Below are 25,247 nucleotides of genomic sequence, written 5' to 3' on the forward strand. Positions count from 1 at the left end.
CATAAACCTCATATACATTTTACACTTCTCAGTGGCAGAAAAACCTAAGCCATTTTCTGCATATAGCACCCAGCTTTCATCAGCCAGTTCTCTGGATACATGTGAGGTATAACAATGTTCATCATCTCCAGTCTTCAAAAGTAGGTGTTAAAAATCTGCTGTCATTCAGCATTTCATCTTGGCTGAGCATATCCTGAAAGTAAACAGTATGAAGACCAGTCAGAAGTATGTTCAGTGAGATGTGAATAGCAATGGCAAAGCAATCCAACTGTAATTAGATCTGATTCATGACAGCAGGAATTTACCATTTTGATGTAGCTGATTTTATAATATAAATATTTAAGGAATTATAGGTCACCTGATTATATGTAACAGTGCAATGATCAGCATCAGTGAGTCTCACAGATGGGTGACAGTGGATAAAAATAATTTCACATTACATGACCATCTATTTTGCTTTCCAGTGAACGAGTTTATCTACTTAAATCAGCTGCACCAATGCAGCCGTTAATTGTACACATTATGTGATTGTATGTATTGGATACAGAATCAAATCCATACTGCTTCAGTAAAGTGAAATCTGTCTAAGGGAGATGGGACAGCAATTGCTTGCAAAATGCTGGAGTTACTGATTTTCCATGGGTTTTTATCAGATATAGACACTTATTTACTGTGGACAAAAGTCACCGTTTTCAGAGGCTGAGCAGAATCAGTGGAGACTGCACTACTAAGTTCAACTTAGACCATCCACTATGACTAGAGGACTGACAACTTATTTCAAAATAAAGATTTTTGAAGTATGGAAATATAAGTAGGCTGTACATAAAGGGTCTATAACAAGAACACTGGAACACTTACTCTAGGGGACTGCTGGTCCTTTAACTTTCACTGCATTCTAGCAGGATAAGTTTGTGACTTTACAGCAAGTATAAATTGGTACATACCGTGAGGTTGCTTATGCCTTGAGAGAGCACCCCTATTTGCATTACTGTTCCTTCTGAATGTTCCATCTGTAAAATCAGTCAGTAAACTAGATCAAATCAGACAGCAACTACAGTTTTATGTAGAGCATGCATCTTTTGGAGGTGATTCTGTCTTGAGGAAAAACGAAATCTCAACATAATGAATTACTACTCTTGGAAATGTGTTAACAATTTGTTCTCAAAGTTATACGGAAATAAATATACATATTGTACATAACACCTCACAAAACAAAAGGAAAAATACTCCTATGCCAGCATAATGCAGTGAAAATGCAGTTATGATAGGAAGATCAGTTTCTGATGAGAAAAGTCATTCTTTAATCCCTTAGTACAAATGTTACACACACACACTAGCAAATTTAAGAATTTATCACTTTTCTCTCATGAATTTTAGTGCTGTGTGTTACAGTAATATTTTTCAGAAGTCAAAAGCATTCAAGATGCATTCAGTAATGCATGTGATGCATTTCTACTAGACAGGCAGTTACAAGTACTCTTCATATTCTCTTACTGATTTTAAAAAGGAATATAAATTGTTTGAGCACATCAGGTGGCCTAAAACGTAAAGAGAGTTCAGTAGTAGTTCATTAAAAGTATTAATTTTTCACTGTGTACAAAGGTGTGAATGTATTATGTTCACTTCCAGGTCATTTTTTTCAGCCGGAAGACGGACTGTCGCCAATTTTTTTTAATATTCAAAATATTTTGTAAAATTTGTATTTAGTAATTTAAAATGGGGTCAGGAATGGTGGCATGTTAAAGTTAAATCAAATCCATGCTGCTTCAGTAAAGTGAACCGAGGCAGTAGTTGCTTACAAAATATTGGAATTTACTTATTTTCAGTTTTTCAATTGTTTTTATCAGATATGGACACTAATTTACTGTGGGCGAAAGTCACCCCTGTTCAGAGCAGAATCAGTGGAGACTATGCACAACTTAAATGCTGCTTTTACCTTGTAACTGGACATTTCCTTTCAGTAAACATGTCAAAGTGTCAAAATACAGTACATTCACTACAGATACTGACCACGTTTAACTCTGTTGGGATTAGGTCCTCTCTTATTTCCTTAACATAAATAAGATTAACAATACTATTTTACTATGTAAACACTAACACGGGAGCCACTAGATATGAAACATTTCACCTTTTTATCGCTAAAACATTTTTGTTAATGGGGTCCTCTAAATAACACAGTGCAAACTTGCACAAGAAAAAAGTGGTTAGGTAATGAGTTACTTTACAGATGAGCACAAATGATGTGTTAGGTGCAGTAAACCATGCAAATGAAAAATGAATTGTCAGTTTATCAATGTTGTGATCATTCTCTTATCTGGTTTCTCACTTAGGAGAATTATTTAATCTAGCTTCTCTCTGGAACAGTCTGGGCTACTGTAAATTGTCATAGCTCTATGGAAGTCACTGGAGCTATGATGATTTATACCAGCAGATCTGCCCACATCTGGTTCTTGTGCACTACAGAAGCTCACACAAGCTCCAACAGCTCCGTTTTTCAGGGTTTGCAGTACTTTACACAGACTTTGGCAGGAAGGAGGCTGGATAAGGTTTTTAGGGAAACCTTCTCTCTCTCTCTGCGTGCGTGTGTGTGTGTGTGTGTAAACTACATTCCATTACAGAGAGAAAGTGATCAATACATATGTAAAAAACAATGGAATTATTCAAAGTATTCTTTTATTGTCTAATTGATAATGTTCATGAGTGTTTGTATGCTTAAGCATAATTATTTCATAAAGTAATACATTTATGTGGTGCAAATGATGCACCCTTCAGTTAGTCTTAAAATATACAATCCAGTTGTACTTCTGAGAATAAAATATAAATTGATATCTCTGTACAAATTGTTCTGAATAAGATTTTATTACATTACAAATCACTTATAAAGATAAAATCTATCTGTGCAGTACTCATGGATTATGTAATTAAAAGTACAAAAAATATTTGGTGTTTCTACAATAATCCCAAATTTAACAGTCCAATACGTTAACTTTCATAGTGGAAAGTTTTGATGTACCTGAAAAAGGGTTTGAAGATGGATGGGTTTATGCTTACAAAGATAAAAATATAATTCATCTGACATTCCTCAGTATAAAACTCTTCAAAAGTGTCCACAACCCATACGTACGTTCTCAATGAGTTCATGCGGATGTAGCAGAGATATTATTATATGGTAACAAAAGATTATTGGCAAGCTTTGGAATGCATGTAGAGGATGAGAGATGAGAATGACATCAATCTATTTGTCCCACCTGATCCAGTTTGTCCAATTCCCTATCAGTGAGTTGATTAAGTCCTTTGTATCCACCATAGCTCTTCTGAGTACCATTAGTTGCACCTGGACTTGTGTCCATAGGACAAATGTAATCTGTAGATTCATCAAATTTCTTTTTTCGTAGGTTTCCAAATTGTGAAAATCCAAGTTTCTTTGGCTAAAATAATGAAATATAAAGTTTTACGCAAGAGAAACAATTTATCTAACACGTAAAATCTAGTTTGAAGTTACAATTTTGTACAGGCCAACAATGCACAAATCTTGACTGAAGTCCACAAACTAGAAAAATACTGCTTTAATCGTCCCTTGTATATTTTTTACTAAAGGATATAATAGCAGAACACTGTGCTGAGATTAACATTGGATTATCTTTGCTAGCTAAACTACAGTACATTTACTAGGAAAAAGATGAATTCTCACAGTTAAATTTGTCAAAATAAATCAAGTGTGTTTTTGTGATAGCCATGATTTAAAAAAAAAACAAACCTGTCTGTATATTTGCTAATTCACAAAAGGTCTCCCCCATCATTGGTGTGATTTAGTAGGGTTTGACCATAGCTCAGATTAACATATGATATTTTCATTTGGCACCTCTGTGACCAGTGAAGTCAGTTGTGCTATTTGTGTAACTTTAAGCAATAGTTCAACTATTTCAATTGGACAATTAATGTGTCTAAAGTTATGCAGGTGCTTAAGTACTTTGCTGAGTCAAGGCCACTGGTGTGGGCTTCAGTACTCTGAACAAGGATGGTCTTAAGCTCTTTCTTAAACTGGGGTCATAGGCAGCAAACATAGCACTTACCTGCCTAAGAGAGACCCCACTGAAATCAATAGACTGTTTACAAAAACGAAGTCACTTGTGCATAGGTTTCTGCAAGATCAGGTCTACAAACAGCCTCGCTCTATTTTTGGCTACAGTAAGAGCTGATATATGTGTTCTGCAAATCATAACACTGTATTAGGCCATTGGGAAAAGCACAGATTTAACAGGTACCATTTGTATACTTGGCATCAAACATACTGCAGGAGCTCAAAAGAAGAGGATTGTTAATTTTCAGTGCTATTCAGAATAATTTTTATGAAACTAGGTTAAATCTTTGTTAAAACTGGGAACAGTTAATGATAAAAATGAACAATATTTTGTTTTGGATTGCGTTTCCTTTGAATAAAAAGTTATAATATTGCATGTTTATTTCTTTAGTAAATTATGATGAATTTATGCTGAATCGCTGTGTATTAAGAATAACTAAAATGTAACCTTAGTGGGAACTGACCTCCCCCCACTTCCCAGAGTTGGCCCCTGAGTCTGTAAGAAAAGCAAACTGAACTACACTGAGAGATCCTAGAATTCACACTGTGGCATACCCGAACTTTAGCAGTGGTAGTCAGAGGTGTGTAAGCTGTAGATTCCATTATTTCTCTTTTTTCTTGTTGTGCTTCTGGCCCAATTAACACGTTAAAGTTAGTGGTCAGGTGGCGTCTCAGGAGGGTCTTTTGAGGTGGAATGTTAAGAAGCATTGCCAGTGCGTCACCATTAAAGCGAGGTTCAAGAATCTATTAAGAACAACACAATTATGCTTTATGTAGACAAACCTCTACAACATACATATATAAAAACATAATTTTAAAAAGTAGTCATCCTATAATGCTGCTTAAAATGATCTGTATGTTCTTAGTAATTACATTTCTGTCATAGACACTATCAGACAAATAAATAAAAGCCTCACTCATTCTCGAGTAACTACTGCAAGTGACAGGAGTCACCTGAAAAAACTTTCCAAATGCCTTTAACTAAACAACATTAAGTCAGTATTTGCACTGTTCCTTAGCTATTCTCTCTAACAACATATAGAGAAGTTAGGAAGTACTTGTGGTAATTTTATGTTGCCAAAGCAAAACAAACAAACAAAAGCCCTAAAACATTTGTAAAGGCAATCCACTGCCCTCAAAGTGCCCTTAGTGTAGATGTAGCCTTAAGTAAAATGTGTTTTAAAACCCACAGCCATGGTGTGGACATTCAGGATCAGGCTGGGTTGGGTTTATGAGCCTGAGGTACGCTACTGGTTCTAACATCGTAGCATGAGCCCAAGGCTGGAGACTCGCTGCTGTGGGTTTTGAAACAGTGTACCCTAGCTGCTTGTCATCTTAACTCCCAAGTCTAAACAATTCCTGATTATTGGCAAAGGTGCCACAGCTCAGCAACCCCGGGGCAATTCTTTTTCTGTGACCAGCCTCTGTCTCAAGTTCATTTTATTTCTTTGAACAGGTCTGGTGATGTTTTATCAATAAGTTATTAAAATAATTTCCACTATAATTTCTTTTCTGTAGCCAGCACCTCCCACAGTTCTGGACATCAGGGCTGCTCCCCCCTCTGCAGCTCAGAGATGTATAAAAGTCTTGGCACTACCCGTTCTGGCTACACCCCCTCTGGGGCAGCATATGAATGATGGTTCTGTTGCTGCCACCTATTTTCTTCTTTTAAGGATTTTTGGGGGGGCAATGGTGAGCAGCGTTTTCCCTTCCTAGCCTCTCTCATCCCTGGGTTGGTTTACAGTCAGGTGACTTAACTCACCCCGAGCTCCGCTACCATATCTCTGCTGGCTCCTCTGCACTGCTCAGATGTGGCAGAGCAGCCCAAAAAGCACAGGGCAAAATCTAACAGGTGCCCCATCTGTGAGACAGCCTTCCTGTCTGTACCCAGCCTTCCGCCCTGAACTCTGTTAGGTCCTGGGGCCATGGGTCGAAGAGGGATGTGAGGGTGACTTCAACGTGGAAGAAACAGACCAGGAGTCTCTGAACAGAGCAGGGAGAGGTTCTAAAGATGAGGACAATGCTAGTTGATTCTCCCCTCCTCCCCAGTCTTAATGGGTCTTAAGTACCCTGGGAAAATAAGTCAGACTCAAACTATATCCTCCTTCCCAATTTGACAAGGAGGCCTCTAGTGTTATATCTCCACTCCCTGGAGGAATGGACTCAGTGAGGGAGGGCTCTGGAGGTACATCTATGCAGCGAAACTCCCCCCACAGCAGGTCCTGCTGCTGGTGCTCAGCTCCTTAAAATGGTGGTTAGCCCAGGGCAATATCTGCAATGCTATTCCCATGCGTCTACCAGATCCTCTGGTTCTCATAACTGAGGAGCACACTTGGGAGTCCCAAACCACTTAAAGCAGCTGGAGCCCAGAGGAAACGGCTTCCTCCCGCCCCATACCTTCTTTCTGACCTTTTCTATAATCCTCCCTATAATCACTGCTCACTACTTTCCAAATGTCCAAAACTGTGGGGGATGCTGGGCTGCAGAATGGGAAAACATTTCTTATTGGTGATTTCCTTTTTGCTAGTAGCATCTCCTATAATTCTACCCCCCTTAATGGCTTATGAGCCAAAAGGTCAGATGTTGAGTGGAACCTTTACTATGTAACTGTTTTTTGGTCCACTGTACATAGCTGGTCTACTTACTCTGGAGTTACTCATATTGGTATACAAGTTTTTCCAGTGTTGGAATAACTCCTTTGGTGGCAAGCAACAGCAGAGGGGGGCATGGCCAGAGCATGCTGCACCGACATTAATTCGCCTGTGAGAGCTGCAGAACGGAGGGAAGCAGCCCAGACATTCAGAATTGTGGGAGATGCTGCTAGTAGAAAGGAAATATTTGTTCAGAAATTTTCTGTTTCATGCACTCCCTGTTAGTCCAGAAGACAATGTGACATCATTTTAGTTTTTAGATTTCTAATATTTCTTTTTTCTTTACATTTCCTATGTTGTAAAAATTAATTTATATAAAACAAACAGACTCAATAGCTTTTAAGAAAGTTGATCAGTGAGCATACAGCAACAGATTACTAAAATTAAGGTATATCCTCTTTCTGTTTCATACTTGGAAATTAAACAGAAAATGCATTTCCAAATTACCTTACCAAAACTACTGTAGCTAAGTTAATATATATGTATATAAAGGAATAAAACGATGAACCAGTTCTCACAATGAGGCCACCATGAACTCCACTTCCTCGAAGGTTTGGTGCATATTCTGCCAGATCTACTGATCTGAGCCATTCCATCACTCTGTGATTGGACCACTGCACTACTTCCGAAGGTGAAATATTATTCTGTAAAAGTAACCACAAAAAGACAATATACTACTCTTCTTTACACAGATAATTTTAGTTTATATACATACATGCAGACACAATTCAGATAAGAAAATACAGTTCAATACTTGAAAAAGGCTGAACCTCAGCTAATTAGTTTACCTTTCACGCCTGCCTAGTTATCAGTTACTATTAAGTCATTTCTCTGGCTAACAATTAGTATTTCCTAAATTCTGAGGTAACCTGTTTTGCTCTCAGCATCTTAAGCAGCTCTCAGAAGACCTGGAGAATCCAGACCGGCTGGTGAAAAATGGAAAGTACATTCTATTACAGATGGAACCCTAAGAATTACTGCTTCATATAAAAGACAATATGCAGAGAATATTTATGCTGCAAAAAATATTGAAATTATTATTATAAAGGTTTCCATCACTGTATTATCTAGGTACTTAATACAGAGACTAAGAGAAGAACTGATGCTTGCTGGAGAAAGGCTAAATTAGTTTATGTGCTGTTGGGAGTACTGCTTGAGAAATTAGTAGAGTTGAGTAAATAAAAAAAATTCCAATGACTTCACTCGAACATTATTAAATTCTTACATAGTTGTGGAATGATTTGCCAAACTTTACAGAGTTGGAGAGCAATGGAAAAAAAGTGGTTGAATAATTAAAAATAAATGCAAGATTCACTGAATAATTTATTCAACCAGCTCTGGTGCTTACAGATGGCATATACCTATTGCCATCGTAGTCCATCTCACTGACAGTGCAGAACTGGTCCCAATGTGTGACCAAACAATGGGACTTCCACCTTGCCCCACGGGAAACTGTTCTACAGACAGTGTTGAGAGTTCTCACACTTCAGAACTTTTTCTGGATATTTAGTCAAAATTGTCTCTCTCAATACATCCCATTTCATTCAGTTACACCACCTGTGCCAACCTACTTAATGCCACCTGGCTTCCTTCCACACGGGAACACAGAGGGCAACCTGTTTCCTTTGGTTTGGGCTGGTGACATCCAAGAGGATAAGCAGTAACTTATACTATTTTCTTCCTCTGGGATGTGGAGCTTCCCTGAGGAGACTCCAGAGACAGCTCCTGGCTGCAGTGGCAGGTATATTGTACAGTTAATTTCTTTCACGTTCACCTTTGACTAGTGTGGGATAAACAAGCAGTGGTTCAGTGACACTAGACTCATGACACACAAATTTCTTCTTTACCTCATCAACTGGCCTCCTACGTAGACAATGAGGGTTGAACTGGTTGACATGGAGCACGTGAATGGCACATTTAATACTGAGATGATGCAGCTGGCTGGTGACTTTCAGAAAGAGAAGGTCATTCTGAAAGAGGAAAAGCCTGGGTAAAAGTGGCATAGAATACCACAGCACAATGAGATTTTTTCCCCCCTGGACAATAAATGCTGTGCATTCGTATGTATCAAAGAAATCCAGGTTAGATTAATGGGATGCATTCCTATTAGAAAAACAGTTGAATCTCAAAAAACTAATGTAGAAATCTAGAAGACTATTGGTCTATTACGTAGAAACATGAGATGGAGTGTTTCTCAGTTGAGTAAAACCATGTCCATACTGGGGTCATACTTGCTATAGCCACATTTAAATAAAGTGGTTGGTATCAGGGTTCTAGAATTGTCTCCTTGACCAGTGTGGACAGACATTTCCTTCTGAGAACAGTTGCTAACCAAAGTTACATTATGGACTAATACCCAGTTGAACTATACAATCGTTTTATAGCAGTTAAAAGAAAAATCTTTATCCACACTAGACAGGGAAATGATGCTAGAGCCTTACCATCAATTTAAACATAGCAATAGCTTGTATGGTTCTGATACCAATTTGGTTAAGGCTTTACAATGTACTGGGTTCACTGCTGGTCTCCACTTGTTAAACATCACCGTTACCCTATGAACAGGCAAAATATCCTGAGCTACACACACTGTAGGTCATTATACTCTTAAATATATTATGTGGATATGGTACTGGTAGTCAGATGTCTTGCAGTAACAAGCTGTAGTTGAATCTCCTGTATGCTATTCCTAAGGCAGATATAGTGACTACTGGTTTATCTTTGGGTGGCTCTCCCTCTATCATTCATTAGATAAGGTGACCCCCCATCCCACCAATTTTTGCCTTGTATAGATCCTTTAGAGTCTTTTGAATGTGAGCAAAGTCTCAAGACTAAAAGGAATATTGCTGAAAAGTTACCAGTAAAATAGTAGCTAATTCCCCCTTCTTTCATGAATACAGTAGACTCTGCTTATTAGCAACCCCTGGTTTGACAGCAAAAAGTTGCTATTATGTGGCAGTTGCTAATAAGTGGAAGGCAGATTTATCAGGCAGCAGCTAGGGAGGAAAGCACTGGGCAGGCCTTCCCTATCTGTAACCCTGCAAACATGCCAGCAGGGAGGGAAGCTGCAGCCTAGATGCAGGGCCCACAGAGCTACTCGGTACCTCTCCCTGCACTCTCCTGGTGTCAAGGTTCAGCTTCCTTCCCTGCACGCAGTCCCCTGGCAAGTGCAGCCCGGAGAATGCAGGGAGAGGTATTGTGCAGCTCCAACATCTGGGCTGCAACCCCTCTTCCTGCTACTGCTCTGCCTACAGCCCCCGCTCCCAGTCCACAGCCGCTTGCTTCCTGTGTGGGTGGGCCCTGTCCACAGGAACGTTTGCTGGGCTGCAGCCTCAGAAGGAAGTATTGGGATGTGCTAAGCATAGCCACAGGCAGATTTGCGAGGTTGCAACCAGAAAAGATATATCCCAGCACTTCCTTCCGTGGCTGCAGCCTCACAGACCTGTGTGCAGGCAGCAGTTTTCTTCCAAAAGAAGTTGCTAATGAGCATGCTGTTGCTAATATCTGAATCCCATTATCGCTGTTGTTAATGGGATGGGACTGGTTCCTGGCAATACATTGCCATTAATCAGAAGTTACTAATATCAGGATTGCTTTTAAGCAGAATCTACTGTATTGCAAGATGGAGGGTTCAGAGTCAGTCTGAATGGAGGGAAAGTGGTTTTATGGTAAGCCATCTTACCACAGTTAAGTACTGCAACATTCTCCCATCAACTCTGGATTCATGAAACTGATCTTTGTACTGAGGTAAGCCAATATCATCAAGCCATCCTGAAAATATAAAAATAGTGGAGAAAACAAATCCAGATTTAGGAAGTCTTTTCAGATCAAGAAACAATCCATAAAGATGAAATTACACGCCCTCTGCACCTTCACTCATACTCAGGGTCCTCTGACCCTCTTCAGAAACTCATGTGTCACCTATTCTCTTTTGCACTGCCCTTTCAAGGCCTTCTACCCAAAATGGCCCTCCCTTTGTCTGAGAATGGCAGACAACTCTCAACAAAACCCACTAATGACATTCCTGAAATGCTTTAGAGGACAGAATATATGACTGAGCAGGTGACTTCTACAGGACCGTTCAGTGCCTTCTATGCTAGGAATAAAAAAATCTAGTTCCTCGCACTCAGTCCCCCTCAACGTGATTACATTGGAGGGGTTGCTTGATTCCTGACCTGAGATATTTTAAGCTGAATTCCAGTTGCCTTTTTCTGAGTCCTAAATTCAGTTATGATTTCCACAGAAATCAAAAAGCAAGCAAGCTTTTAAAAAATAAGGCATATTCATTATAACTGGCATTCAAGAAAGCCAAAATTTTAAAATATATATCTCTAAAATATTCTTCCAATGAAATCTTCCAACTGCCACTATGGTACAGTACGTTTAGACAATCAATCAATCAATCAATCCTATAATCAGCTGGCTTTAACATACATTTCTATGAGAAACTCTCATTCACTGTGTACAAGAAATACTTAAAACATTTTCATTACTTCTCAGTTGAGGTTAAAAAAACCCCAACCTCTAGTCCCACAGTTCAACAAGCACTTACGTGTCACCCAGATATGATCTAGTTGAGCAGACTTATCATCCTGTTTTGTATTTATTGACTTAACGGCCAAGATTAATTTCTTCCTGTGCAGAGGATGTTTTATTCCTAGTTCCTGTAATAAAAAATAATAATTATAATAAATAGCTTGTCCTTATATGGTGCCTTTTACCTCAGAACTCATTCCTGTGAGAAAGACTGATTTTAGTTTTTGCTACATGCACCTTTTTGAATTAGCTGCTATATTTTGATGCTTGGATCTAAAGGTGGCCAATGGACTGATACAATAAAGGACCAGCCATTTACACCTGCCTAATAGACAGCAATAATTCCAGATTTCTTACCTTTTCCATGTCCTGAGGTGTTGCTGTTAATAACGTGTGGCCAGAAGTCACCCACTGCCGTGCAAAAATGACATACTGACAAAGACCGAAGTCCTCAAGCCAGTTACAAACTCTTTCAGTGCTCCACTGAGCAAAGGGGGCATTGTAGTCACTGAAAAGCACAAGTGCTGTATGAGGATCACACTAAAGAGAATTAACTGACACTTTAGAAAAGCCTACTAACCTGGCATGGGGAGGTTAGTGATGCTTTAACAATAGTTTTACTTTAACTAAAGTCACTTATAAATATATTTTTCCAACTTCTGTTAAAAAAACAAACCCCATGCCAGGTAGTAAGTTAGGGCCTGATCCTGCAAGGTTCATTAACTTCAGCTGACAACACTGAGAAATGTTTATAAGCAAATTAACTCAATTCATGGACCAATTGCTTATACATGGTTTTAATCTTGTTTGCAGAACAGGCAAAAGGTGCATTTCTACCAGTCTCTGCCATATGGGTAATTACTAAAACCTCTGTTCTCTGGATCGCAGTAAAAAGAATCTAGTCTTGCAGAACATAATATGGTAAATAGATACTGCAATATATAGTATGTTAATTTGAACGTTCTTACATAGATTCAGCTCAACCTACACTTCAAAAACTCAGAGGAGAGTGGAGAAAGGAGAGAAGTTTCCATCATCCATGTGGACAGAGTTAAGGTGAAATCCTTGACTCTCAGTCATCCTGCAGCTATTCCCAAAGCACGGAATGAAGAGGAGGACATCATGCTACACATGCTCTTTGTTACAAGAGCAATTATGGCTTCTCAGACTTTCCAACCAGCAGCTGTCATTGCCGCCTGCAATCGCAATAGTGCAGATAGGGTTTTTCTGGCTAAGCCTTTCTAGTTACAGTGAGATTCATTTGTAATGAAGTATGCTGGGCAACACTTCAACAAAGGAGATACGCTCTGTTCACAATACTACTTTCATGCACTGAGAGTAAGAGAGAATGATTACCTCTTCTGCCCCTTTGTTTCCTTTGATCTAGATAATCGAGGTCCAGCTGTTGCACGGAGACCACCTCTTCGAAATTCAGCTAAACCTAGATCGTCTGCATGGAAGTTACCTGACTGAGTTCTTCTTATTCTTTACAGAGAGCAGAACACCAAGTATTAGAGCATGACACAGCATTTCCATTTCATTCATAAAATGTAAATACACTAGAAAGGTAAATTAGCCCCCTGGTAATCCCAAGACATTTATATTAAAGCTAGAAAGAAGACATGGAACTCACTGATAATTTCAGCTTTTCGTAAGTTCCAAGGAAACTTTAAGATCTGGCTATTATGTTTTTTTTTCTGGGACCATTTAATAATCTTTTCTTGAGCAAACTATGAAAGTTACATAGATGGTTAGATAACGGAGCTTGTGAAAAGCAATGTGCTCTTCAAGTAACACTGAACCCCAGTCTAAACGCTGGGACTCAGACTGTCAAACGACTGGTGACCTGAAATAGGCAAGTGTCTGACGGGACAGGGTAAGACTAAACCTGTATGTGCAACTTATGCCTTCAGAAATGGAAAGGTAGTGAAAAAAAAATGGTAATTAAAGTTTTTGGTTTCCAACTAATGTACTACATTAAGAAATCAGAGGACTTCTCCTTTGTATTTGATTTCTTCCTATAGCATGTCTGCTCCTTTATTAGTACTGGAATCCATTTTCTCTTAATCTGATGTGCACACATATACCTGCCCATATGGACACTGCAGAGTTGCTGGTTTTGCTTACTGCATTTGACGTTTTGTTTTATTACAGGTACAGATCCTCTAGGTCTTCTAGAACATGCTGTAAACTGAAAATGTTCTCATCTGAAACATTTTGACAGGACATGGATAAAGAAAGAAAAGGTCTTACTTTCCCCAGATTTTCCTGATGCCTTTTGGGCTCTTTTTATTTTCTGGAGACAATGGAGACTGTGGACCCGATTCTGTTCCAGAAGAAAGGGGTGAAAGTTCACCTGAAGTTATTGTACCATCCATATTTTCTGTCTCTCCTGAGATTAAAAACAGTAGACAGGTTATTTTTAAGCTATTTGTCCACAACGTACAAGATATTAATTCAGAAACTATCTGGAAGGCAATGCTTCACAGAAATTAAGCCATAACAGCTTTAAAAATGAATTCATTCACTAAGAAATTCCACTATGCAGAAATTCAGAATACACATCAGTCAGACAATTTAGACTTAAGCGTGAAGTCTGTGAATCACTGAGCAAAAACTTGTACCCCCACTCAGCTTCATTGCTGAAAATCATTTGGATTGATACCATTTATTACAACTCGTTCAAGGAATCCTATTTTGAAAAAGGTCAAATTCTGCTCTCAAGTATATCAGTGCATTCCCATTAACTTTAGTGGAGCAGAATTTAGCCCTTGTCTGTGGGAAGAACTGAACTTGTGTCACAATGGTACCACTGATTTAGAAAGTTCCTTAAATAGTAATGACATCAGTCATACGGTAAATAGCATTTAGAATAATCCATGGCTGCCACCATGTGGGGGGATGGCTGGGTCAGCTGTTTAGAGACTTAGGGAAGGGAGTGAGGGGCCCAACAGACCTGTCACAGTGGCTCTGTGTTGCTTTAGCACAGTCAGTCTCATTAATAAACAGCAGCAGCTGGTCTGGTCAATGCCCTTTATATCCTGTGGGTAGCTAACAAAATACTTCGTCTGCATTGATAGCACTGCCCTCTGATGGATGGATTATCAGAGCTGGCCAAGTGTGTGTTATAACAACTTCTTATTCCCTCTTCTTACAATCATGAAGTCTGAGGTGATCCCAGTTTATGGATACAGGGGCAAATAATGGAGTTATGCTAGCCAAAAATTTGGGCCAGTATGACAACTGTGAAATCCTGATTGGTCAAGAAGTGCCATAAGAAACTAAAGAAAAGTACTATGCAGCTTTTCTCTAGCGGGGTAGAATCCTCACAAATTTGTGAAATCATGAGTAATAGTATTGTACAGAAACTCACCTTCTAGTACATGTGTCTAATTCTAGAGTTATTTTAATTTTCTTGACCCTCCATCTTAGAAATGCCATATGAAAGAAATGGAAACAGGACTAAGGTTTGTTACAATTGTTCCTTTTATTCTTCCCTACATCCTTTCTAGATATCGGGGTGACTGAGCAACTTGGTTAAATATTGGTTCCAATCCCTACTGAAGGGGGTGCTTCCATGGAAAAAGGTTCCATATAGACCCAGGGATGTCTCAAATCACTTGGGTAAGACATTCAACTTGCACTACACGGTCTTTCTGAACTAAGGTCACAATTCTCTCAGATTTACATAGTAGATCTTGAGTACTAGATTCCAATCTCCCTATAGTATGGAAGGAGAAACCACATTGGCTTCAATGGGAGTTTTGGCACAGGAACTGTAAGTTCCTTGGAGCTGGGACTGTCCTTTTTTACTGTGTTTATTGTGTGCACCTAGCACAATGGAGTCCTGCTCAAAGAGTAGTTATCAGTGATTTGCTGTCAAATGGGAGACTGTATCTAGTGTTGTCTTGCAAAGGTCAGTCCTGGGTTCTGTACTATTCAATATTTTCATTAATTACTATAATGGATAATAGTGCGTATGCTTATCGAATTTACAGATGACACCACATTGGGAGGGGTTACAAACACTTGGAAAGACATGATCAGAATTCAAAACAACATTTACAAATTGGACAATTAGTCTGAATTCAATAAGATGGAATTCAATAAAGACAAGTGCAAAATACTTCACTTAAGAAGGAAAAAATCAAACACACAACTAGAAAGGGAATAATTAGGTTGGTGATAATTTATAGTTGATCACAAATTGAATATGAGCCAACAGTGTGATGAAGCTGCAGAAAAATGATAATATTCTGGGATATAGTAACAGGAGTATCATATGTATGACATGGAAGGCAATTGCCCCACTCTACTTGGTACTGATAAGGCATTAACTGGAGTACTGTGTCCAGTTCTGGGCATCGCACTTTAAGAAAGATGTGGACAAACTGGAGAGAGTCCAGAAGAAACAACAAACATGATAAAAGGTTTAGAAAACTTAGGGAAAGGTTAAAAACTGGGCATGTTTAGTCTTGAGAAAAGAGGACTGAGAAGAGACCTGATAGCAGTCTTCAAATAGGTTAAGGGCTGTTATAAACAGGTTGGTGATCAATTGTTCTCCACGTCCACTGAAGATAGGACAAGAAATAAAGGCTTAATCTGCAGCAAAGGAGGTTTAAATGAGATATTAGGAAAAACTTTCTGATTATAAGGGTAGCTAAGCCCTGGAATAGGCTTCCAAGAGAGATTGTGGAGTCCTCATCATTGGAGGTTTTTAAAAACAGGTCAGAGAAACACTTATGACGGATGGTTTAGGGATACTTGGTCCTGCCACAGTACAGGGGGCTCAACTTGATGACCTCTCAAGGGCCCTTCCAGTCGTACATTTCTATGAGTCTATAAGATTGGGGCTTGTAGGCACTCTCTCAACACAAATAATAAATAATAATAAAAGTTGATTAAGTTTTTTGCATAAAGGGCAAGTTTACATAAAAGCAATTGTATTGGTGATGTTTATCAGTTTATAATTAATATTTAATATCTTAACACTAATTTCTTAAGAGACTTTGATTTAATAAGAATAGGATTTTTCTAAAGCTCTTATCATTGGCCTTTTTCCTCCCCTTAAAGTTAATGGGAGTTTTACCAGATTTCAGTGGAAGCAGAGTAAGTCGATTGTTGAGTGCTTCTGAAAATCCCACACTAAGGGTATGTCTATACTTAAAATGCTACAGGGCACAGCTGCGGCACTATAACACATTGCTGCTAACGCTGCCTACATCAATGGGAAGGGTTCTCCTGTCGCTGTAGTTAATCCACCTCCCCAAGACACAGTCAATGGAAGAATTCTGCCAATGACCTAGTGCTGCCTATATTGGGGGTTAGGTTGGCATAGCTACATCTCAGCAGTGAATTTGTCACACTCCTGAGTGACGATGCTCTGCTGAAATAAGTTCCCAGTGCAGACCAGACTTAATACTTTTAAAAGAAAAGCAGTTCTTTTGTTTCAGGATTATACTTGCCTAATTTAATTAGGACTCCCAACACGCACCTGCAAGTAGCATTTTTAAGTGAGAAAAACAGAAAAGAAAGCAAGTAGGAAAATTCACAGTAGGTTACAATTGCATCTTGATTGGATACAGTACCTAATATTGGTGCACTAATACTCCTGATGCGATCTTCAGTCATTCCAAGAAGCAGAAAGCCAGATGAAGAAGCAAAGATGATGGAAAATCCAGCAAAATGAAGTTACAGAAAGCAAACAAATAAATAACCAAGCATTAAAGGCAGGGGGAAAAAATGACAGAAAGCAAAGTTACACTGTAAATGAAGGTGGATTTGCAATGGCATGTATGGAACTTAAAAAGTTTTGCACAAATTGTCAGTTAAAACAGATGGGGATGACTTTTTCGTTTAATACTTTTTTTTTTTTTTTACTTCTTTCCAGTCAATTGTAATGTGTTGAAAACCTACTGTACAGCTCAAAAATAATAAAAAAGAAAAATCTCAAAAGGACCATTCCCCAAAGCTACATGGAATTCATTAGAAATGGGGAAACTGAGTTCAATGGGAAGAGAGGGGTACTCAGCACATTTGATAATCAGACTCCGTAATTAGGACCTGTTCTAGTAAAGCATTTAAATATGTATGTAGCTTAAGCACATGCTTAAAGTGATTTGATGGAATGAAGTCTTAGTTGCTTAAATATGGATTTAACAGTGAGATTTTCACAGACAAAAAGGGCATTTAGGCATCTAGCCCCCTCAGAAAATCCAATGGTATATATGTTTAAACAACAAAATACATGCTTAAAACAGGGACATTTGAAGAGAAGCTAAATGTCTTCCTCCAAGTTCTAAATCTGATGGGTCACTTCTCCCTCTACTAAATGCATCTTTTTCTCATTAGTGTCAATGAGTTATATACAATATATACCGATAACAAAATAGACCACCAGGACTTTCTCCTGAAGCAAGTGTTTACATTCATGCTAGACAGACTGTAAATAAAGAATAAAATACAGATTTTTTTTTTACATCAGATGGCAAATATCTTGGGGCGAAGTCATTTGTTAAAATAACTTTCTTAATCAACTGCTTTATAACTTGTCTTTATCTTGGCCTGGCTAGATGTTTTGTTTAGCAAAAGAGGTGAGAGAGCTCTGGAGTTCCCAGGAAGGTTTTGCACTGAACAATGATCACTTATTATTCATAGAGTTACGTGTGCGAGGGGCTTGATTAAAGTCCTGATTTTAAACAGCAGAGGTTTGCTACCCACTATAATACCCCTGGCCCCCAATTTCTAGCCTTTTTCATTGCTTAACAAAATGATTTAGCTAACATCCAAGACGCATGTGACGTGATGCCAGCATAGTTTTCTCATTCAACGTAACAGAAATCAGTACACTGATCTTAGAGACATCCTTTACTTTGCAATCTGGCAAGTTAATGCATCATTTTGATTTTAAGTACTCTCTTAAAAAGGAACAGAAATTTCTTTCCTGAATCCTCTGAATGAAACAGCCCACTATTCTAGCTTAAAGGATTATAAAACATTTGCTTTGTCAGCTGGATCGCACAAAGGAATTTGTTTATATTTATACACAATTATTCAAACACTTGCAGGGAAGTAGGAATACATACTCAGGCTCAGTACACTGTTGTCCTCATTGTCATTCATTCCAAATACATTTAGGGAAGTGGGAGTATTGTATGTTCCATGATCTCCGTTGTGTGTGGGTCGAAGAAGCTTCCCTGGCAAGGTCTGATATTTGTTACTCTTCACATATGGTTTATTCTGTATTTTTTTAAAAAAATACAAATTATTTGCATAATATTTGTAAAAAAGGCACTGTATTCATTCAAGGGACAGGCAAAGCTACGTGGAGGTCGCAAATATTTTTTAAAACCATGGTTTTCTCCTATGGGTGACTTAATTTAAAAACAACAACAACATGTTTTTCTAGCTAGAGGGAAGTTTGTGATTTTTTATAAAGGATATAACAACCTCCACCCACCCTCCAAAGCTATGGTAACACAGTGGGTATCCATCTACTATCTTAGAGTGTAAAGTATTGTTAAATACATTGTATTTATTCTGTCATTAGAATTTCTTTCTTTGCCCTTCTTTTCCTCCTTTCCCATTCCACAGTTTCACTGCATACTCTCTGGTCCATATTTCACCTTGTTTTTCCAGTGTTATTTCCCCCCTCTTCTTCTCTATACGCTCCCTCCCACCTGCATAGTTACTCCCACACAGCCCTGCACCTTAGTGAAATGTGAACGCAGAAGCATTTGAGTTTCAATCAAACTTAGGTCAAATGTAATCACCCATGTCTAGTAGCAAGGTATAAATACAGATGCAAAACAAAGAGAATATTAAATAGAAGACACATTTTTATGAACACCAAAGTTAGGCTAAAAAAATTTGCTAAATAACTATATATAGTTAAAATAATTTTCATATATTTAATATACTTTGCACTAATTTTCTTTTTAAAATTACTAATAGTTTTAACATAACTTTTAGAGGGAAAAGTATAGATTAACTTATATTTTAGAGTTATTCTATTTAGAGTGGTTACATGAACTCCACTAACTATTCTATACAGTTTTTGCCTGTCTCATACTACAGCAGGTCCCAGTCTACACTCACAGCCAGCCACAGTGCTTAGCACAGTACATAATGTCATTGAAGTCGATGGTACTATTAATCTTGGTAGGGCCTATGCCTGGTAGTAAGTGTTCACATCATGAAGCCCTCAAAACATCAACATTTAATATACATCTCTACCTTGACATAATGGAAGCCGAAAAAATCTTACCGCGTTATAAGTGAAACCACGTTATAGCGAACTTGCTTTGATCCACCGGAGTGCACAGCCCCGCCCCCCCGGAGCACCGCTTTACTGCGTTATATCCGAATTCGTGTTAGATAGGGTCGCGTTATATCAGGGTAGAGGTGTATTGTACTGACAGTGAGCGGCACAAAGCAACCGTTCACCTTTCTGTTGTATAGGCTAAGCCAAGTATAGGAAAACACTGAATTTTGTTACAGTAAACCTTGATAAGGTCACCTGCTCTGGTGGGCCAAGTTCTCTAAATAGGCATGATGGATGCATTAAAAAAACTGCATATGTCCCTGCAAAAACCTGTATTTGTGCATACAAATCTCATTGTTAAGAGTCTAGTGAGATTATTTTTAAGCTGAAGTGTGGGTTTCACAGGTATAGTTGCTGTTTCCAGCTTTGAAAAGTTGTCCAGTAAAAACGTGATTTCTCAGTAGAATACTGGTATCACTATTTGTTCAGGGTTTCTTCCGAATGAAAGGATGAGAGGCCATCACTTAGGACTTGGTGCACATTCCAGAAGTGGGAGAAATTTAGAAATACCAAGTCCTCACTGGAGAAGTGCTGAGCACCCTTTGACTTTTACTGAAGACAGTGGCAGCTTTGGGTGTTCTTTGGATCAAGGTCTTATTGCTAAATGTTTATTTTGGCATTATGTGAGAGTACATGAAAGGAAAGGAATGCATGAGGATAAAGAATGCAAAACATATTTAGCCCACAGAAATACATCATGTAACCTCATGTACTAGCCCTACCTTTACTACGCAGGCTGCAGGAGAAATATAATAGAAACCATGGCTACTAAAATATACATGGGAAATGTACAATTGTACCCCAAGAGTAATGTGTAATTTACTTTACACAGCTATTATATTTTATATGTAATAACTTTATGTAACTTTGTACGCAATATTAGTTTCATGTTTTGCTAAGTTGTTTTTTTTTTAAATCCTTCCCCATCTAGGATAGAAGTATAAAAGTCAGGATATAAACTGTTGCTGTGTGTCATATTTTCTACACAGAGGGTAGAATATTCAGCTCACATTGAAATCAATGCAATTTTTACCATAGATTTCAACGAGAGTTGGATCTAGTTGTCTATTTTCATAGATTAAGACCAGAATAGAACATTAGATGATGACAATATGACCTCCATAACAACACAGGGCAAATAAACAATTTCTGGATCAAAATGAAAACTCTTGTTCAAGGTGGCTATAGCAGCTCTTTTAGACAGACATCCAGTCTTGACTTAAAGACAGCAAGTGATGGAGAATCCATCACGTCTAGGTAAATTGTTCCAGAGATAAATTACTCTCGGTGTTATAAAACTGCACTGTAATTCTTTTCTGAATTTGTCTAGCTTCAGTTTTCAACCACTAAATCTCGTTATGTGTTTTCTGATGGACTGAAGAGTGATTAAAAAACTGATTTTATTTTCCTTATTAGACTATAGAGTTTTTCCTCCCAAGCCCTACCCCCACCTTTTTTAAAATGTTGGTACTTTAACAATACAAAAACAATTTAAGAGACACTGAATGAGAAGTGAAAAAGTAGCCACTCCATCAATGCACAATCACAGAAGGCAAATGTTAAAGGATTTAAGATACAGTCAATATACCTCTTGCTCTACAACAGGTTCTACTGGTTTCCCGTCTACATGCTACGGAGTTGCAGAGAGGGTAATTTCAAAATTTGATGGAAAAAAGTAACAGACAAATGTTAGTATAAACATACATACAACACAAAACAACAGTTTTAGTTTGATTTCTAGATAGCGATTCTATTTGAAGATATTAAGATGTCTATTTTCTCCTCATTCAATAATGTATAGCTCCTGTCTTTCTTCAACCACTTTACCAAAATGAACCCCCATCCAGATTCAAGAAATCAATGGGATTTTTTGCTTTCAACTTCCACAGGAGCAGGATTCGACCTAAAGATTAAGAATTACTTCATCCAACACTTATTTATTGCTTCCTCTGGTGTTAGATATGTCAGCTGTTTAACAGACCACAACAATATAATATTACATAATGATCTAGGATAGGAAATGAAGAATATCTTATTTAGTTGAAGCTGTATGAAGAATTTAGGTAGGAATGTAATTACGCAAACAGTACTTTGGCCGGGTCAACAAGGCTAACTTTTACTTTAGAAAAGAAATGTTTTGGGATCTTTAATTGTTGCAAGTAAAAAGGACCTAAGTCTTAGACCCCATGTAAAATATTATACTTCAGCAATACAGTACCCCAGTGTTGGCCTATTATGGCCTCAATGGTAGAGTACCAACTATTAAGGCCTTAACTCAGCAAAGCAAGTAAATGTACTTAATTTTAAACACACAAAGAATCCCATCCATAGTCAGCATAGCACTTAAACATATAAGTCCCACTGAAGCATATACTTCCATGCTTTGTTGATCTGGGGTCTAAACTCACTAATGCTATTTTCTGTGTCATCTTGTTGATTTTTCCTCCAAATACCAATCAAGCCCTACAGTGCTTAGCTTGTCAGATCTGAGTAGCTCAGAGCCCAAATTAGAATACCTGCACACCTATATTTGCATATACATCCTGTATAGCCTTTTAAAATTAACAGCATATACAGGAGCACATCAAGGAGAAAATAGACCTTTAAATTCAACAAGGAACTACAAACGTTAGTCCTTGATTCATTTACCATATGCATTACTACAATAAAAGGAGTGCAAAATAAGTTTTAAACACGTTTTGTTAGATTACAGTTATATTAACAAATCAAAAGATCACAGAAAAGGTTTTAGGAAAATCTAGAACAAATTTTGGAATTAACCATATTTTTCCTGGATACAGTTACATTAATTCTATTTAAAAATGATGTATCAATATGCATGGATAAGTACTATTACACAAACCTAGTAAATGTGTCATACAAAAAAACAATAAAACTCTGGCAAAATTAAAGTGGCAGTGGGAGAAAACCTAAATTTAGCGAGTAGAAATATGATCCATTTGATTGTGCTGAAATAAGACTTGATCAAAGTGAAAAATGCATTTAGCCTTGACATTAACAACACTGCTCCCCCTGTTTAAATGATATAACAGCAACACCAGCTTCAACAATGCCATTTATATCAGAAGTCTAGCTTGGGAAGTAAATATATTTACAAGCAAACAATCAAAGCACAATCATGGGCAGAAATAATACCATAGCCTCAATATTTAGCAATATAATTTATTTTTAGATTGTGATCTAATTAATAGTTTAAAAGGTTTGCTACCATTGAAGGCCTTGCAACTCATAGGACTTAAAGTTATTTTAAAATACATAAAACAAGTGTAGGTTAATTGTGTTCATGATTAAATCCATTTTAGCCTTAGCAAAAGCATTACAATTTGCTGATAAGGTGAAATTACACAGTGAATAAATACTGTATAATGTCATAAAACAGAATTGGCTAATGGTTGTCAATCAGGACCTGCTAAAAGCTTCCTACTGTACATTTAATAGGAAATAAGAGTCAATATGTTTACGGTGTCAGATGCTGAATCTGAAGAATATACTACAAAAATAGAGCTATTTTATGAATTCAGTTAATGGTGAGGCCTGAAAAGGTTCAACTCTGAATAAAAACATCTACTTTTAAAAAGAAAAATATGAAAAAAAAAAAGAGTATATTGTTCATTTGTAGGGTAGCTCAGTGCACAACTCTTGTGATCATGTGTCCTGAAATTTAAAAGGCATATTGAGACGTGCAATTCAAAAGAATATTAATTCCCATTACCATTTATACACTGGAGATACTTCATGTCAATGCATTTTCCCTTTTTCCCTTGTTTAGCTGAAAAGCTGAATATTAGGATGTATTTGTCTGGACAAGGCAAATACTTGGTTCATTCTAAGCTCAGACATGGGGGTGGGAGAGAGAGGGTTTGAACTACAGTATCATAAACCTTTTTTACATATAGTATTGTTGTTGGTTATGTTTAGCATATGCAAACAGACAGAATATATATTATATAAATTGACACTGATGTCTTAAGATTTCAAATTAAATACTAAAAGTTGTGAATACTTATGAACCAACCTTTTCCATGGATTCACTCTGCAAGTCCTCTAGACTACTTGACATTTTTTTCTGTGGAACCCTTGGAAAGTATAAAATGATGATATTGGAAAATTAAAATAATAATAATTAATGCAAAATAATGTCTGTGGAATCATATACATTATCAAGATGATATAGAAATGGTGTGATACCACTCTGGGAATAATCTGAAATTGATAGAAATCTTTAAAACCACCAAAACTGAAAAAATTGGCAAAGTCACGTGTAGATTACTGATGAACTAAGTGTTCTGTAGATTTCAGTTAATCTTGGTGATGTGTCTCAAATAATATGGTTCTTACCTACTTCTGGTTTCCAAAGATTCTTCATGTGGAGAAATAAAGTTATTTGAAGGAACTGGAATGCTTCCACTGTTAATCAGAATAAAATAGCTTGTTATAAGTGTTATGTGCTATGTACACATCTTTATCAATTACATTGCCAAGTCAGCACTATAAGCATATAAACAAGCAGTGCGTCCTCATCTGACCACATATTGTTAGCTTTGTACGAACAGGCAAGATTAAACGTAAATATCCGAATATATTATTTAGATCTAGGACAATTTACAAAACGAAGGTCTTACCTGATTTCCAGAGTTTTTTGTGGCAGTAAAGACTCCATAGTTGGTGACAATTCTCCTGGAGGTACCTGTGTAAAATATGAGTCCCCAGTTTGTGATTCTAGACTACGTGTGTTTAAATCTCAAAACTAACCCACCAAACACACACATATGTATAAATAAATTCACCTAGAGCCAAATTCTGCCCTGAGTTATTCATTTGCAACCATAGTGAGATCAATTGTGTAGACCATCTCTGATATGGTGAAGCTAAAAGAAAAAGTTACTCCTAAACAATATATTTGTTAAATACCTCGGATTTGAGTAATTCTGCTGGGGGCTTATTCATGAGATTCCACTTCTTCAAACTTGCCTCAAGTTCCTCTTCACTGCTACCAGACAGAATTCTTTCTGAAGAGCCTGGAAGAGTTAAAGGATAGAAGCGCTTTAATAGACTAAGTGGCCAAATGAATATTTGATAGGTTCCTATATATTCTTTCTGCTTAAAAAAGCAACTGTCCTATACAGTATTTTTAAGTGAGATTTAAAATGGAGCACTATATCTATATGTAAATAAAACAAACTGAATATTATTTTTTTTGTCATGCACATGCTACATTTCTCTTACTAAAAGGCACATGTGTTAGAATAAGCATTCTTTAGCACAATCCAGTTTCTCAAACTTCATTCCAAAGTGAAGTTATAAGCTGACATTCATTTAAATACAGAAATGTACCCTGAAATTCCAGTGCTCACAATCCAGTGTCATTTTATCCTGACACAGAATATCAGTAATGATGATCAATAATGATTCACATCAACAGAACACCTCTCACTAAATTCTCTACTTTCCAGCTCATCAATCTACAGAGTACTTTTTCTTTTTCTTTTTTTTTTTTTTTTAAACCACAGCAGTTGCCGGATCACTGATCCCCCAGGAATGGTTCCTCCACCCTAATCTGAAGAGGCTGCACAGAACTAACATTTCCAGCTTTCATTTGACTTTAGTGACAGAGTACTTAAGCTAATTCACAATGAAA

At 37.5% G+C, this 25,247-nt stretch overlaps 2 protein-coding genes across 8 annotated transcripts in view; one reads left to right on the forward strand and one right to left on the reverse strand.

The window, feature by feature from the left end:
• The window catches only part of CYB5R2 (cytochrome b5 reductase 2), a 35,999-nt gene extending 22,496 nt beyond the window's left edge, over positions 1–13,503 (forward strand). Inside the window, exon 9 of the mRNA XM_075065196.1 lies at positions 13,420–13,503. Within this exon, the coding sequence (XP_074921297.1) occupies positions 13,420–13,460 (41 nt within the window). The 3' untranslated portion in view covers positions 13,461–13,503. The remainder of the gene's footprint in view (positions 1–13,419) is intronic.
• PPFIBP2 (PPFIA binding protein 2) overlaps positions 4–25,247 on the reverse strand; it is a 159,334-nt gene continuing 134,090 nt past the window's right edge. Inside the window, exons 12-29 of one of the 7 annotated variants that reach the window (XM_075065187.1) lie at positions 24,521–24,627; positions 24,232–24,296; positions 23,948–24,016; positions 23,625–23,685; positions 21,177–21,218; positions 18,351–18,504; positions 16,854–16,886; positions 13,519–13,657; positions 12,622–12,750; positions 11,623–11,773; positions 11,282–11,393; positions 10,412–10,500; positions 8,580–8,702; positions 7,251–7,376; positions 4,637–4,825; positions 3,249–3,428; positions 945–1,010; positions 4–193 (exon numbers count right to left, since the gene is read on the reverse strand). In XM_075065187.1, the coding sequence (XP_074921288.1) occupies positions 122–193; positions 945–1,010; positions 3,249–3,428; positions 4,637–4,825; positions 7,251–7,376; positions 8,580–8,702; positions 10,412–10,500; positions 11,282–11,393; positions 11,623–11,773; positions 12,622–12,750; positions 13,519–13,657; positions 16,854–16,886; positions 18,351–18,504; positions 21,177–21,218; positions 23,625–23,685; positions 23,948–24,016; positions 24,232–24,296; positions 24,521–24,627 (1,907 nt within the window). In that variant the 3' untranslated portion in view covers positions 4–121. The remainder of the gene's footprint in view (positions 194–944; positions 1,011–3,248; positions 3,429–4,636; positions 4,826–7,250; positions 7,377–8,579; positions 8,703–10,411; positions 10,501–11,281; positions 11,394–11,622; positions 11,774–12,621; positions 12,751–13,518; positions 13,658–16,853; positions 16,887–18,350; positions 18,505–21,176; positions 21,219–23,624; positions 23,686–23,947; positions 24,017–24,231; positions 24,297–24,520; positions 24,628–25,247) is intronic. The other 6 variants (XM_075065188.1, XM_075065192.1, XM_075065193.1 and 3 more) reach the window with 6 other exon arrangements.

Source organism: Chelonoidis abingdonii, chromosome 4 (assembly GCF_003597395.2).
Source record: "Chelonoidis abingdonii isolate Lonesome George chromosome 4, CheloAbing_2.0, whole genome shotgun sequence".
Classification (NCBI taxonomy): Eukaryota; Metazoa; Chordata; order Testudines; family Testudinidae; genus Chelonoidis; species Chelonoidis abingdonii.